The following is a 15571-nucleotide window of genomic DNA, read 5'->3' as shown; positions in this document are numbered from 1 at the left end:
TATCTTAATCAAAATAAGAAAGTCTTGTGATTACCAAATAGCAAGTAGCATTATTCTTTAAAGGCTGCTATTCAAACTCTATATACCATGCAACTAAATTGGCATTTTTATTTCACCTCTTAAGAGTTAAGACTCTCATCTCAAAGTCTCAAACCATCAACATTTCTTGCTTAACTAAACCAATGGATTCGACAAACCCGAAAGTGTTGAGATGGGCACCGAGCCCAAGCCCAAGTGCAAGCCCGACAAGGCCCTTGTATAAGGCAGGGGATGTTCATGTTGACATAGAAGGCGAAGAACAAAGTTCACGCACATATTTTCCGTTTAGCACAACTATTAATGGTAATGATCAAGTATTATCTCCTAAGCTAGGGGATGATAATCAAGGAGTGTCGTTGACATGGAAGGATTTGTGGGTAACAGTGAGTGATGGCAAAGCTAACCAACGTTCCATACTACAAGGCGTTACTGGGTTCGCTGAGCCTGGTCAAGTCCTGGCTATTATGGGCCCTTCTGGTTGTGGCAAGTCTACTCTCTTGGATGCCTTGGCTGGTAATGTCCTTTTCCTTTACATGATCTTTTTTATTCTACTAAGACCCTGCAGACGGTCATTCCAGCTTCTCAGGCTGTATTATATTGGCTGGGTCAGGTTAAACCGGGTCATTTTGAATTTCAGTTCTGATTCAGATGTGTTGTTCTCGTGTCATTTTGTGTAACGACTTATGAGCGCGGTCAGATGTGGTGTTTATCGGTTGTTAGGCTTTATTTTTTTAGCATTGTGTATTAAGTTGGACATCCGTTTTAATAATTTGTTTGTTTAATAATAGGAAGGTTAAGTTCCGACGTCAAGCAAACAGGGGATATTCTGATCAATGGTCAAAGACAAAGACTTGCTTTTGGAACTTCTGTAAGAGATATAAATGGAAGGAATAGTTGTTTTCTTATTTTATAATTAATCATGCAGCTAATCTTACATAATTAAACTTTTATCGGCATAATTAGGCATACGTGACGCAAGATGATACCTTAATGACAACGCTAACCGTGAAAGAGGCTGTGTACTACTCAGCTCAACTTCAATTACCTAATTCCATGACTAAATCGGAAAAACTAGATCGTGCTAATGAGGCGATTAGTGATATGGGATTACAAGGTTGTTTGAATACAAGAATAGGAGGGTGGAATGTGAAAGGATTAAGTGGAGGACAAAAGAGAAGAGTTAGTATTTGCATTGAAATATTAACAAGGCCAAAGCTCCTCTTCTTAGATGAGCCAACTAGTGGTCTTGATAGCGCGGCTTCTTACCATGTCATGAGTCGGATTATCAAGCTCGCTCAACTTGATCGAAGGACTGTGGTTGCCTCCATTCATCAACCGAGTTGTGAAGTTTTCGAGCTCTTTCATAATCTTTGTCTCCTCTCTAGTGGACAGCTTGTTTACTTTGGTCCGACTTATAATGCTAATGAGGTAAAGTTAAAACACTCACGGTATGAATTATGATGATGTGTCTCCTCCGTTAGTTTCATTGGTGTTGGATTAATTGTGTTTGTGTTTCGTTTAACAGCATTTTGCTTTGAATGGCTACCCCTGTCCAACCATGCAAAACCCATCTGATCATTACTTGAGAACCATCAATAAGGACTTTGAGGTTAGTTCTTGTTTCATTTTAACAAATGTAATCGACTAAAAAACCGGACTAAATTTGCTTACAATTTTCTTCTTATTTTAGGATGTTGAGCAAGGAGATGAAATGTCGAGCGCTGAAGAAGCCATCAAAATTCTTTCAAATTCATATAGATTATCACAAACCTATCAAAAAGTTGAACAACATATTTCAGACATATGCCAACAGGTAAAGGTTCAATGTGAATAACATCTACTCCGTATATTAATAACAGAGCCACAAAAGACAATTTCAAAAATCTAGCATAATTTTCTTTTTATATTTTTAATACCTTCCAATTGAAAGAATTTCCAAGTTGAACTTTATTTAATACTCCAAAAACATTTTCAGGGAGGAGGATCCAGTAAATCAAAAAGGAGTAATGCAAGTTTCCTCACACAATCTGTGGTTCTAACTAAACGTTCTTTTGTCAATATGTACCGCGACTTGGGTTATTATTGGCTTAGACTCGGAGTTTATATAGCTCTTTGCTTATGTGTGGGTACTATATTTCATGATATTGGTCACTCTTATGGCTCCATTCAGGTGAAAATTCCAAAAACTCACAAGTTACGGTAGTGTTTTCATTATTTTGCTGCTAGTAATGAGCTCACTAGTTTTATGCATGTGAAAATTGACAGGCTAGAGGAGCAATGCTTATGTTTGTGGCAGCTTTCTTGACTTTTATGGCAATAGGAGGATTCCCTTCCTTTGTGGAAGACATGAAGGTGAGATTAACAAAGTAAATAATGTGGTATTTGGTTATTGTCCGCGATTAAGACTCAAACTGATATTTTGTTTGTTGCATAACTTGGTAGATTTTTGAACGAGAAAGGCTAAATGGACACTATGGAGTTGGTGTTTACGTGATAGGGAACACAATCTCGTCAATTCCTTACTTGTTGATCATCTCTTTGATTCCGGGAGCAATAGCTTACTATCTTGTTGGTCTTCAACGAGGATTCGATCACTTTGTCTTCTTTTCATTGGTGTTATTTGTGTGCATGATGTTGGTAGAGAGCCTAATGATGATTGTCGCGAGCTTGGTTCCAGATTTCCTCATGGGCATAATAACAGGTGCCGGAATTCAAGGTGTGATGATGCTTAATGGCGGCTTCTTTCGCTTGCCTAATGATCTCCCTAAGCCCATTTGGAGGTACCCTATGTACTACTTTTCCTTCCATAAGTATGCCAATCAAGGGTTCTTTAAGAATGAGTACAAGGGGTTGACATTTCCTAACAATCAAGTTGGAGGTCCCGCGATTATTACCGGAGATGAGGTGTTGAGGAGCTTTTGGCAAATGGAAATGGGATACTCCAAATGGGTAGACCTTGCTATATTGTTTGGTATGGTGGTTGTTTATAGGCTAATGTTTTTGGGTATCATTAAGCTTACTGAAAAGATGAAGCCAATGGTGGCATCCCTCAAGTCATCTTCTAAACAACACTCCAACCAAGTTGTGCAAGATTAAGTCTGATTCTATATTTTTTTCACAACTTTTTAGCCTTTGTTTTTTTTTGTATATGATTGTTGCAATTTTTTTTATTCCATTGATCAAATTGTTTATTAATTTTCTACTTCCATATCCAAGCATGTACATTTGATATTCAAGTAAATGATAAGTGATTTCATTCAAAAGTTATTCTATTGATAACCAATCTTTCATTCCGAGTATTATTTATATACGCCATTCTCATATTTTAGTTTGTTAGCATAGAACAGAGTTAGGCTTTCAGTAATAAGAGTTCTCTTACTCCAGCCATGAAGTTGAGAGCTCGATTCTCATCTACAATATAGTGCACTCATTTGAATAAAAAAAAAATAGTTTGTCAGTGTACTCTCAAAGGTAGAAATATTAGCATAAAGACAACATTAATCTAGATTACAAAATTAATTAAGGAGGTTTTTGGTTCGCATAAAAGGTATCAGTATAAAATCAAGAATCAACCCAGGGTAGTATGAGTTTGGAACTCTATCCCTAAGGGCAATAACAATAGAGGTTTGTCAATAAGTTTGTAAGATCAGGGGCGACCAACATATAGAGCATTTCAGCTCTTCGCACCGGGACCCAAGTGTATAAGGGGCCCAAAATTTCTTGATCTACTTACTAGCTAAATTGAAAAACTACTACTATTCCTAAATCCTAACCCAATATACAACGACCCAATAAAAGAAATGATAAATTTCTAAGGCCTAAAATTTACTCTTTCCCTAAAACAAATGGCAAACCCTCATTTGTTCTGGACTTTCCCAATAACGCATTTGTTCAGGCTTACCGGTAAACCTGGACATTTTTTTTTTTCAATTTCAAAGATCTTATACAAACCTCAAAGGCCCAAACTTTACTTTTTCATCATCTCCCCATTTTCATAGGCTTTAAATCTTTAATCCTAATTTCTTATATTAGGCTGTCTTATGCTATAGGACGGTCCTATAAGAGAGTAGTTTTTTTTTTTTTTTTTTCATTGGTTCTTTAATTTCTATTTTTGTTGTTAAATACTAACTTTTTCTTTAGTTAATTGTATATATTTACTGGAATTCAGCCGATAATGAATTGTATAGTTGTGCCTCAATAGCCCAGGTGACTTCTCGGTCTTTTTTTCTTTCTCAATTGCTCATTTGCTTATATGTTTCGTCTTCTGCTAGTTGTTAAATTTTCCGTCGTGTGTGCTAGGGTTTGCTTCTCAAAATGCAAAGAAGAAGAAAATATTCAAACAAATTCAATAATGTCATTGGAGATTGTTTTATTGTCTACTTCTTTAAGAACAATATATTGCTTTCTATGATGTATTTTTCCTAAAACGGCAATTTTTGATTGGTTTTATTTGAAAATGAAATTTATTTATGTATCGAGGCCTCACCTTTAGATATTGAACAGGGCCACCAAAATTCATTGGCCGCCCCTGTGTAAGATGATGTGTCAATTATTTTAGAGGTTTGTTTACAAACCCTCTATTGTTGGACATGGGTGTTGAGCTTCATGGATGAGAGGGGTTATAATATAGTATCCAGGTTTGTGGAGAGAGAATGTGAGAGAAGAAATAGTATGGTGGGCCATGTGATGAAACCTTGAAGAAGTTTATTTATTGTTGGGATAAGGTTTGTAGGTAGATGAGTTTGTATACTATCTTATATGACATGAGAACAGACCTATTAGGGGTTCTTCTATTGCTAATGTCCTAATACTTGTGTTTGGTTCAATTCAGGAATGAGGAATATACTTTTTTGTATGTCTATTTTATTGACTTTGTACTGTTTACTTATGTACTAATATTCTCATTTCAATTTTCATATATTAATTAATTAAAACTTGTATATAGTTTTTTTTATATATTTTTAATATTTTAATAGGTTACTTCTTAAATGTTTTAAAAATGTCAACTAAAAATCATTATTTGCATTTTTCATGGTAAAAAAAGATCTTAAAAGAAAAAATTACTAATATGGATATTTCTATTTTTATGAGTAAAAATAGATTTTTTTAACTCTTTGATTTGATACCCAAAGTATCAATCTCATATACCCCCCCACCCCACCTAAGTATGAGAAACCTATACCTCAAACATTTGAGGTATATATATATATATATATATATATATATAGAATTAGGTTCTAATGAGTCCACCTTTCTTAGGTGAGTCCATGAGTCCTAATCTTAACCATTAGATTATAACAAAATCAATGGCTAAGATTAATTCTGAAAAAAAAAGACATATAAAACCAAAAAAACCCTAATTCATTCATTCATTCATTTCAGTTGCCTCCCTCCCACTTCTCTCTCTAAATACCTCTCCTCTTCTCTCCTCTTCCTCCTCCCACCCCGCCACCACCGCATATCCTCCCCAACCGCCACCACCATTTCTCTTCGCCGCCAGTCGTCTGCGTCCCTCGGCAACCATCCGAGACCACCACAACTCTTCCCCGCTGTTCCCTGCCGTCCTCCTTTCTCCTTTTTTTTTTTTCCCCCAGATTTGATAAAATGATTCGTGTTTGTGGAGTGTGGTGGGTCATGTGGGGGTGTTGGTGGCGGTTGTTGCTGCCGCCTCTTTCGCTTCTCCGTTCGCTTTTTTTTTTTTTTTTTTTTTTTTTTTTTTTTTCGTGTTTTTCAGATTACAGTCGTGGTGGGGGTGTTGGTGGCGGTTTTGGTGGGTCATGTGGGGGTGTTGGTGGCGGTCGTGGCTGCCGCCTCTCCCTTTTCTCCTTTTTTTTTTTTTTTCTTTTTCAGATTATGGTGGTGGTTGTCGTGGTGCTCTGGTAGGTCATGTAGAAGTGTTGGTGGCGGTTGTTGCTGCCGCCTCTTTCCTTTTTTTTTTTTTTTTTTTTGCTTTTTCAGATCTATAGTGGTTGGTGGTGGTGGTGGGGGTCATTTGCGGGGTTGGTCGTGGTGTTATCGTGGCCTTCTCAATTTTTTTTTTCATATGTGTGGTGCGTGATGGCGGTTGGTGCATGGGGTGCATGGGGACGTCATGGCTGGTGGTCAGAGGCGGTTGTTGTGGTCTCATGTTCATGGGTCGTGTGGTTGGAGTAGTTGTGGGTGGTGGTTGTGGTTGTGGGTTGTTATTAAAATAAAGTTTCAGCGGCATGTGTTAAAGTTACATTTATATGGACTAAAATTGCGCTCCTATGGACTAAAAGTTACGCTGATATGGGACTATTATATTTGTTGAGGACTTAAATTTCATAAATTCAAATTATTATAAAGTTATAATCTTAAAAACAAATAAAGTTTCAAAAACTATGACTAAAGTTGCGAGTTTAAAACATTAAAGTTTTATTCATAAAATTAGAATATTTTTAAAGAATTTAAAATTAGAAATTGTTTAAAAATATTAAAGTTTCAATTTTTTAGCATTAAAGTTTTACTCGTAAAACATTAAAGTTACATTTATAAATCTGTAAAATTAAATAAATTCAAATTTTTATATAAAAAATTGACTAAATAAATTAAAGTTTCAATTTTTAGCATTAAAGTTTCACTCGTAAAACATTAAAGTTACATTTATAAATCTGTAAAATTAAAAAAATTTAAATTTCTATATAAAAAATTGGCAAAAAAAATTAAAGTTTTAATTTTTAGTATTAAAGTTTCACTCGTAAAACATTAAAGTTATTTTTATAAATCAGTAAAATTAAATAATTTTAATTTTTTATATTAAAAATTGTTTAAAAAAATTAAAGTTTAAATTTTTAGCATTAAAGTTTCATTCATAAAACAATAAAATTACACTCAAAAATCATTTTTATAAATTTAAAATAAAAAATGGTAACATAAATTTTAACTTTTATATATAAAATGACCTTAAATATTAAAGTTATAATTTTAAAAGAATAAAGTTACACTCATACATTAAAGTTTCATTTTTAAAACATTAAAGTTTTCATCTTAAATTTTTAAAATCTCAACCATCAATTTTAGAGATCAATGGTTAGGATTAGGACTTAGTGGACTCACCATTTTTGATGGACTCATTAGAACTTGCCTCTATATATATATATATATATATATATATAGAATTAGGATCTATTGAGTCTAGCTTTTAGGGTGAGTCCGTCCTACTAATCTGGACCGTCAGATTAAGGAGATCTCACGGTCATGAATCAACGCGCGTCATTAAGGGTACAATGGTCATTTCCAAGTTTAATTATAAAAGCGCTTATTCATGTATTTTGTCAGTTCACTTTCTCTCTCTATGATCGATCTATTTCCCCCAATTTTCCTTCCCTCCGTCTCTCAATCTTCTCCCAATGGCTCTCACAAATTATTTTTGAACTCTTACAACGACGGCAACGACTGCTCCATTAAATCTCCAATGTTAATCAGAAAGTCTGTTCTCTTGCAATTAACCTACATTCGAGATGAAATCAGGTACAAATTGCTAGATTTGTTGTTTAGTCCCTTTTAATGACAATTAAATTAGGTTAAAAAATGAACCGAGATCATAATTCGCTCAAAATCGTATCCTTTGATTTACTTATTGTTGGATATGATTGAGGTGTTTAAATTTCAGTGTTATTTATTTAATTATTTTGTATTGTTGTGATAAAATGAGTGGTATTTTGCTGGAATTAAATTAGCTTAGGAATTTGATTTGAATCGCATCCTAATCAGTAACTAATGACATAGATTTGCAATGGACAGTGATGTTGAATGGTAGAGTTCGAGGATTATGTTACGAAATCCTTGTAAATTTGCTCAAGCCCGATCCGCTGGTTTGAAGGTGTTACTCTAGCGGTTTAATCGTGTTATTCTAAAGATAAATCTCTGTTATGGTGATGGTGTAATATCGGTTTTTACGGTAATTTTACGATATTTTTCTTTTGTCATTGAATTTATTACTCCTTGTTGATGTTTTTAGCATATTTAGATTAAACTTGAGATTTAAAATATGACTTAACTTACAGAAGATAAACTTGAAGAAATACTCCGTTATTGATCTAAACTATTTCTTCTCACGCTTGCTTTTTTTCCCTACAAATTTCTATTTAGTTTTCGTGATTTCAGGCGTTTTTGTGTTTAAATTGTGTGGATCATAACTCGATTTTTCAGGTAGAGATCTTTTGGTCATTCTTTTTGTGTCTCTCAAGTTTTCGAATTCTGATGATTTTGTTACTTAGAAAAACAATCACTTAAAACGAGGTTGTGTTTTGCTTTGGTTATGTAATTATGAATTTAGATAAGAGAAATCATGTGTTAGTTTATACTGTTGAAGTGTTTAGTATTTAGATTAAATTTGAGAATTATAACTTGATGGAACTTTGGAAGATCAACAGGAATAATTACTTGGTTATCGTGTTTCATCAACTGTATGAATGTGTTATGATAATGGATAAAAGTGTAACTTACGACAATAATGGTTTAATGCTGTTACGGTAACGGCTTAGTCATGTTACTATATTGGTACATCAAATGTTCAATCGTGTTACAATAACGGCTTAATCATGTTACTATATTGGTTTAGTTGTGTTACGATAAATGTTCAATCGTGTAATTCTTGTTACAATAATCGCTTAACGTATTACAATATTGGTTTAACTATGTTACAATAATAGTTTCATCGTGTTATTAATAACGGTTTAAGCGTGTTACATTAATGGTTTACCTGTGTTACTATAATGGTTTAATCGTGTTACTATAATGGTTTAATCGTGTTACAATAACGGTTTAGCTGTGGCCTAATTATTGGTTTAACCGTTACGAGAATGGCTTAATCATGTTACAATATTGGTTTAAGCGTGTTACAATTATTATTTAATCTTGTTACAATAAACGTTTAACTATGTTACGATAATGGTTTAAATGTGTTACTATAATGGTTCAACTATGTTCCATATCCCGCCATTATCTTATTATAATTTTCAAGTCCTAATTTCCATTTATTTTATTGCTTGCACGATTCACACCATGTAAAGCTTATGTGAGAGTGGAGTAGCGTTTGATTATGCGAGTATTTGCATTGTTTTGCAAAAGTTCATGCTATTGATGCTTTAATTATATAAAATTGTGAGTTCCTCTAGTTTTTTCTAGTGTTGCAACAATAACAGGTAAATTCGATGTGCACCTACCACCGGGTAGTCACCTAAGTGAGTGTAGTGGTATAATGATCAATTTAGGCACTTTAACGTCTATTAGCTCAAAAGGTAGAGCATTGTGCCAATGCACAAGATGTGGGTTCAAGTCCTACATAGACGAATAAATTTGATCAAGTTAATGTTGCAAAGCAGGCCTGGTGCTGCCGTAGCATAAGAGACATCTGCTGAATATTGGCTAGTAGCATTATTTATTAGGTCAGAAGGGTAATTTGAGGTTTGACATTTCCTGATGGGGAGAAGGAAAATTGTTCGAGTTGAGCAAGCACTGTCAAATAAAATTTCAACTGACCAGGATCTATTCATCATCGACAAGAACAGTACGAGGAAGTGATGTGAACATGCCATCAATAATTGTTACTCCGTAAGTTCATCAATACTTGTGCAATCTTGTCGATGGCATGGAACAAGTGGTTGCATGTTCTAGGCTCTTTTTGCTGGCTGAGGAATGACAAGTGCTTCAAAAACAAAGGCGTCTAAATCTTGTATCTCAAATTCCTCAAATTTCAACAAAAGAATCAATGACAAAATTTATTGTTCAATCAAACAAGAAACACCGTCTCGGACAGGTGAACATTTTAGGGGTGTTATTCTAATACTGTAAGTGTGTTATTCTATTCATATAAGTGTGTTATTTTAATCTATTGTTCAATCAAACATGTACACTAAAAGAAACTAAATTATGCTCTTTAATTCACAATTCGTTCATTCATTTTAGTGGACTTTTATGATATATATTGGGTGTAAATCAATTTACTAATGCGCATTATTTAAAACATGTGAAAGCAATTGTAATCATAGAAGAGTGTCATTCTATCAATTTTGAAGATCAAAGCACAGATAATAGTGAGCTCATGTAGGATTCGAACCTACATTCTTTGTGCAATTGCACAAGTGCTCTGCCAGTTGAGCTAATGAGCTAGTTTCACCTAGGACATAGGACTGATCTCTATTGTGTGATCGTGGATGCACCGAGGACGGTGTTGTATTGTTGGTGGAAACTAAGGAAGCTTTAGATCTAAAAGAGAATAGGTCATATCTTCTCACTGAGAGGAGTTAAATTTTAACAAAAATATGCTAAGAAAACAGTAGTTGTATTTCCACCAACAAAAAAGGGAACACAAATTCTTGTTTGTGACGGCACATATCCGTCACTCTTGAGTGACGGATACCATTTTACCTCACAAAGTACCCACTTTTTCTCTCTCTGCAACACTATTCATGTGGTCCCCTTTCTCCACTAATCCATTTTGTTACCATTTTATCTCACAAAATATCCGCCACAAATGGTAACCCGTCACAAGGGAGACCAATTGAAAAGGGAAATTGGGGAATGAAAGAAACAAGAGGAAAAATAAACATAAGTGAACACTCTTTAACTTTATTCCCTAGGAAATTGAAGTATTAAGCTTTATAGATTCAGCCAAAGTTAAAGCATTTATGTGAACAAGTGCATAAGGGTTTAAGCTGGTGAGGCATTGGGTTTTTCTTGTATGTGTTACTATAACTAACAATAATGTGTCACAATAACAAACGATGATGTGTTACAATAACAACTCATATTCGTTACAATGATAGTATCGAATATATTAAATTATGGGGAACATAATAAATCTGTTACAATAAACCAACATAAGTAGTACGGTAACAAGTTAACCACTAACTTGTGTTATAACGACAAAAAAGTGTTACAATAATAGTTAGTATGTGTTACAGAACACTAATTATGTGTTACAATGACCATAGATATCTCATTATAATGACAAACACCAATGATATAGTTCAACTATTCTGCCAAGAAGGTGATTATATGATCTCTAAAAACAACGGAATGCAATACACATACAGCAAGGAACTATCGACCACAAATTGAAATAATAAAAATTTCCATAATCCGAACAACATATAGGCCCAAATGAACAATTATATTCTATTATTCGTACTTGAAGTCCATATAGCAAGCGGAATCAAACCCCAAAAGTTTACAAAAACATCAAATTTCACTTTGGTTGATGCAGATTTCCTTCACTCTGTCTATGAATTAAACACTTAATATAACTTTTCTTATTAACATTTTCTTACGACGATACACTTTGAAAAGAACCCTTACATTTTCACTAACTTCATTGCCGATAGTGAAATCGGAATTTCTACGCAATTGTGCTTATTTTATAGGGTTTTACTGATTTTCGATTATTTTATTTGGAAAATCAGTGAAAAAAATTAGGAATCAATTCAATCACCTTCAATTCAAAAAAAAAAAAAAAAAAAAAAAAAACAGGTCTACGATAGACTATGCTTAAATTAATTCTACTCAAACAAGAATACATATATGATCTAATGCCAACAGTTTTTGAAATTGAGTCCTTGCTTGGGATAGATAAATGCAACATAGTAATCTAACATCATTGAATTACAAATAGAAATCAATGAACAAATTGCAGACATGTACTGATTATATGTGTTGTCGTCAAACCGAATTGAAGCGAATTGATGATGATAATCGATATCAATGATTATATGTGTTATCTTCATTGAGTAGGCTGATCTTGATTCTTCACACTAATTGTTTGGTGATTGTTAGTTGAATTGAAGGAATTCGAAAATCTAGAGAGAGAGAGAGTGTCTCTTGAAGGATCTATTTTATGATAAATGATGACGGGGGTTCGACCTCTGCGCCTTTTTTTTTTTTTTTTTGCTATCTTTTTGTATTAATCGTGGCCTTCGATTTCGTGAGATCCAACGGTTCTAATTGGTAGGACGGACTCACATCAAAAGCTAGACTCACCGGATCTCCGCTATATATATATATATATATATATATATATATATATATATATATATATATATATATATATATATATATATATATATCAAATTGCAAAAAAAAGGATGAAACAAAAACAAGATATGGGTTTAACTCATTCCAAAAGTTCAAACCACACCTTATACCTAGAATGGTTAAACCAAACACTTCTTATAAATAATTTGTTAGCTTTAAAGAATAAGAGTTAACTCAAGTACCGTGAGGTTAGAGGTTCGATACATAATGCACTCCTTTAAACAAAAAAAATGTCAACTTTTAAGATCTTATTTTCATAAAAAGAGGTTGATAGCCATTATTCAAAAAGTAGACATGAAATACAAACATAAATATCAGTCTCTCTCTCTCTCTCTCTCTCTCTCTCTCTCTCTCTCTCTCTCTACTTTCTCTCCTCTTCTTTTCCTCTCTAAAAAACCCTAACCTCCATCAATCAAATCCGGGGTTTTCTTCGACAATTAATCGATGGTAAGCCCCAAAATAGCATTATTTATCAATTATTAGTATGAAAAAGTTATGAAGTTGTCTATCTTTCAGTGAGATTCGTTTATCAGTCTCTATTTTTGGAATTGTTTTCTCTCTTATTTCTTTTTAGGGGTTAGTTTTAATGGAAATATAAATAACAACAGTTTGTTGATGATCCGTTATAAGACTCTACGAAGGACGGGCGTTATTCGCTGGCGATATATGGTGCTAATAAAAGATAAATTTTCTCCATCAATGAATCAAATGAAGGATCCCCTTAAAAGCTACATGAAGATGCGATACAAGGACGAGCCGAATTGTCATATCATGTTTTGAGATCCTTAGTTTTACGAGAGGATTTTGTCCTTTTACTTTTATTAGAATTGTTTTCGATTATACCTATCTTTTATAAGTGTCGTTTGACGTTTTATTAATGAATTGATTTTTCTTTTAGAAAAATAGACGTGAAATCAAAGTTAAAATAGAGGCGGACTAGAGCCCACTCAATATAGTCGATTAGATTAGACCCATCAATTAGATAGGTCATATAATGACCCTATTTTCTTACATCCTAACAAATCTAAACTCGATGCTATTAAAAATTTTAGACACATCCGATTATTTCGAGTTTCGAGTATGTTTCAAATGTGTTGTTATTATATCTTTTTCAAGTATGGGCCACTTTGGGAATTTTTTTCTAAAATAGGGTTGAAAATCAAAGAAATTATCAAAATGGGTTGAGTTTTAAAGTAATTACCCAAAATGGGTCCACGTCAGCACCAAAGCTAGCTTCAGATTCTAGTCGCTCTCCCCCTAAGTGTAATTCCCTATAAAATCTAGTGCAAAACAGTGGCGGAAACACTGTCGAATGGGATTAAATATACAAAGATAAAAGTTCTAACTGTTATAAATTGAGAATGTATAAAATTCTCAAGGATAAAATAAAAACAAACGGTCAAGTCTAAACAATTGCCACTTTTATAAAAAGGGCGAAAATAAAATTCCTCAAAGTGTTCAAACTAAAAACCATAAAAGAAAGCAAAAAAACAGAGTAGGATCTGCAAACTACTCGCTAGCTTACACAGAAATCCCCAGTAAAGCTAACACCTGTCATGTTATAAACATAACAGCCACAATAAGTGGGGAGTAACTCGACGTCCTCCCAGCCATATCACATGATATAAATGTTACAGCAGCAATAATAAATCAAAAATAGATTGAAATATCAAAACATATGTAACGAAAATAAATTACCAAACTCACGCTTAAGATAAACGTGCTGCATGCTTAAAAGCAAAATTCCTCAATTGACAGAATGGAAATAATTTAGTTCAGGCTAGATTTTCACTTTAGCTATATTCCTTGATACCGCAACATCTTACACTAGTTTCGGGAACCTAGTGTCACGCAAAGGTGACCAACTCAAAGTCCACTGACTAGACAACTGATAAGTGCATAATTTGTTGGAGTGTCCCCGACAATAATGCGATCACATTGTTGATCATATTGAGATCACATGTTTAAATCTCATATTAAGAATACATGAGGGAAAGTAATACTTCTTAGTCAACTGGTCCACACATATCGGTAATGATTGGCTGACTAGAATTTGACATTACTGTCGTACGACGGTGGTGATCAGTTGATTCCCTAAGGTCATACCTATAGGATAATGCTCTTAATTGATTATTTAATTAATCGTATCCCGATACGAGTTAATTAAATTGCTTAAAATTGACGGATGATTTTGCGAGTAAAATTACGTATCTTATTGTAATTCGATTAAATAAGATACGGTCTAAGTAATCGAATCGTTTTATTACTTAGATTAAATTATTGTTTAAGAAACAATTGAAACAGATTGAATAATTTATTATAAATACAAGTTGTTGTAATTTATAATTCGATAAACCATTTTGGTACAAGTAATTAAGAATTACTAGTTAATTTTGTATGTAACATATTTTATTAATATGTTGATTTTTAATATGTTAAAAAAAAATACACTATAGTGTAACATGTCATGTAACAAGTGACATATGACAAAATTGACAATTGACAAATATAAAATGAACCTTCCATTTTATGTTGGGTGTACCGAAAATGGGGAGGGTTAGGGTTTTAAATTGTGTTGATTATTTTAAATAAAAAACACAATGATCACTCTAGTTTATAGCCATGCAACCCTATAAGTTTTGAGAAGAGCAACTTTTGCATGCATTGGCTCCCAAAAGTCCAACCCCCCACCCGGTTTTTCTACCTAGAGGAAGCCAAGGGTTTCTTCTATAATTATTCACCTCTACACTACATAATTGTCTAGTGTTAGAAAAGATGTACAACTCTCTACATTTGTGAAATACTTTAGAGAAAGAAACACTCATAAAATCCTCTCCTCTTAACCGAAAAAAAGAAGAGAACAAAATCCATTTTTGTGTCTAGTTTAAGTTAGATTTTAATTAATACTAGATCATATTAATTATAATTATTAAGAGTGTTGCTTTGGGTATAATTCCTTGGGAGAGATTCTCCACTTGAATCTTGTTCTTCCACCTTTGGAAAGCTAAAGAACTAGTAAGAAGGTGAACTTGCTAGTGCCCTTTGATCCGAAATACTCAATGTAAGAATTGATTTTCTCCTTATACTTGTAATTGTTTTGCATGCATAAGATCCGATTTAATTTTATGACTAAATTAAACTATCATACTTTGAATATGTAAACCAATGAGATTATTGAATCCAAAAAAGTGGTATCAGAGCACAAGGTTGTTGCATGCAAAATCGGGTTTGTTTTCCCGAGTTATAGTTAACAAATAAAATTTGTTATTTAGGATTTATGAAGATAAATCACGAAATAATTTTTCATGTTAAAAGTTTATGGTCCTAAATGGGATTTAGATCATATGGGATGATTTATGGATTTTATTGTTCATTATATATATATTATTGGCATTAAAATGTGATTTTTATGAGAAAAATGTCAATTTTGGACGAAAAATAGTTAAACTTCGAATTTTTCAGTGATTTTGGGATATGA

At 33.3% G+C, this 15571-nt stretch overlaps 1 protein-coding gene across 1 annotated transcript; it reads left to right on the top strand.

Moving 5' to 3' along the window:
- The first annotated feature begins 134 nt into the window (after positions 1-134).
- LOC141640241 (ABC transporter G family member 1-like) lies at positions 135-3302 on the top strand. The gene is made up of 8 exons (XM_074449096.1): positions 135-552; positions 828-907; positions 1003-1467; positions 1565-1648; positions 1730-1852; positions 2015-2209; positions 2305-2391; positions 2482-3302. The coding sequence occupies exons 1-8, from the start codon at positions 183-185 to the stop codon at positions 3133-3135; spliced, it is 2058 nt and encodes a 685-aa protein (XP_074305197.1). The 5' UTR covers positions 135-182; the 3' UTR covers positions 3136-3302.
- Positions 3303-15571: the final 12269 nt, after the last annotated feature.

The sequence above is a fragment of the Silene latifolia genome, unplaced genomic scaffold (assembly GCF_048544455.1).
Source record: "Silene latifolia isolate original U9 population unplaced genomic scaffold, ASM4854445v1 scaffold_75, whole genome shotgun sequence".
NCBI lineage: Eukaryota > Viridiplantae > Streptophyta > Magnoliopsida > Caryophyllales > Caryophyllaceae > Silene > Silene latifolia.
Note: the sequence above shows the minus strand (reverse complement) of the source record. Positions and strands in the feature narration are given on the sequence as shown.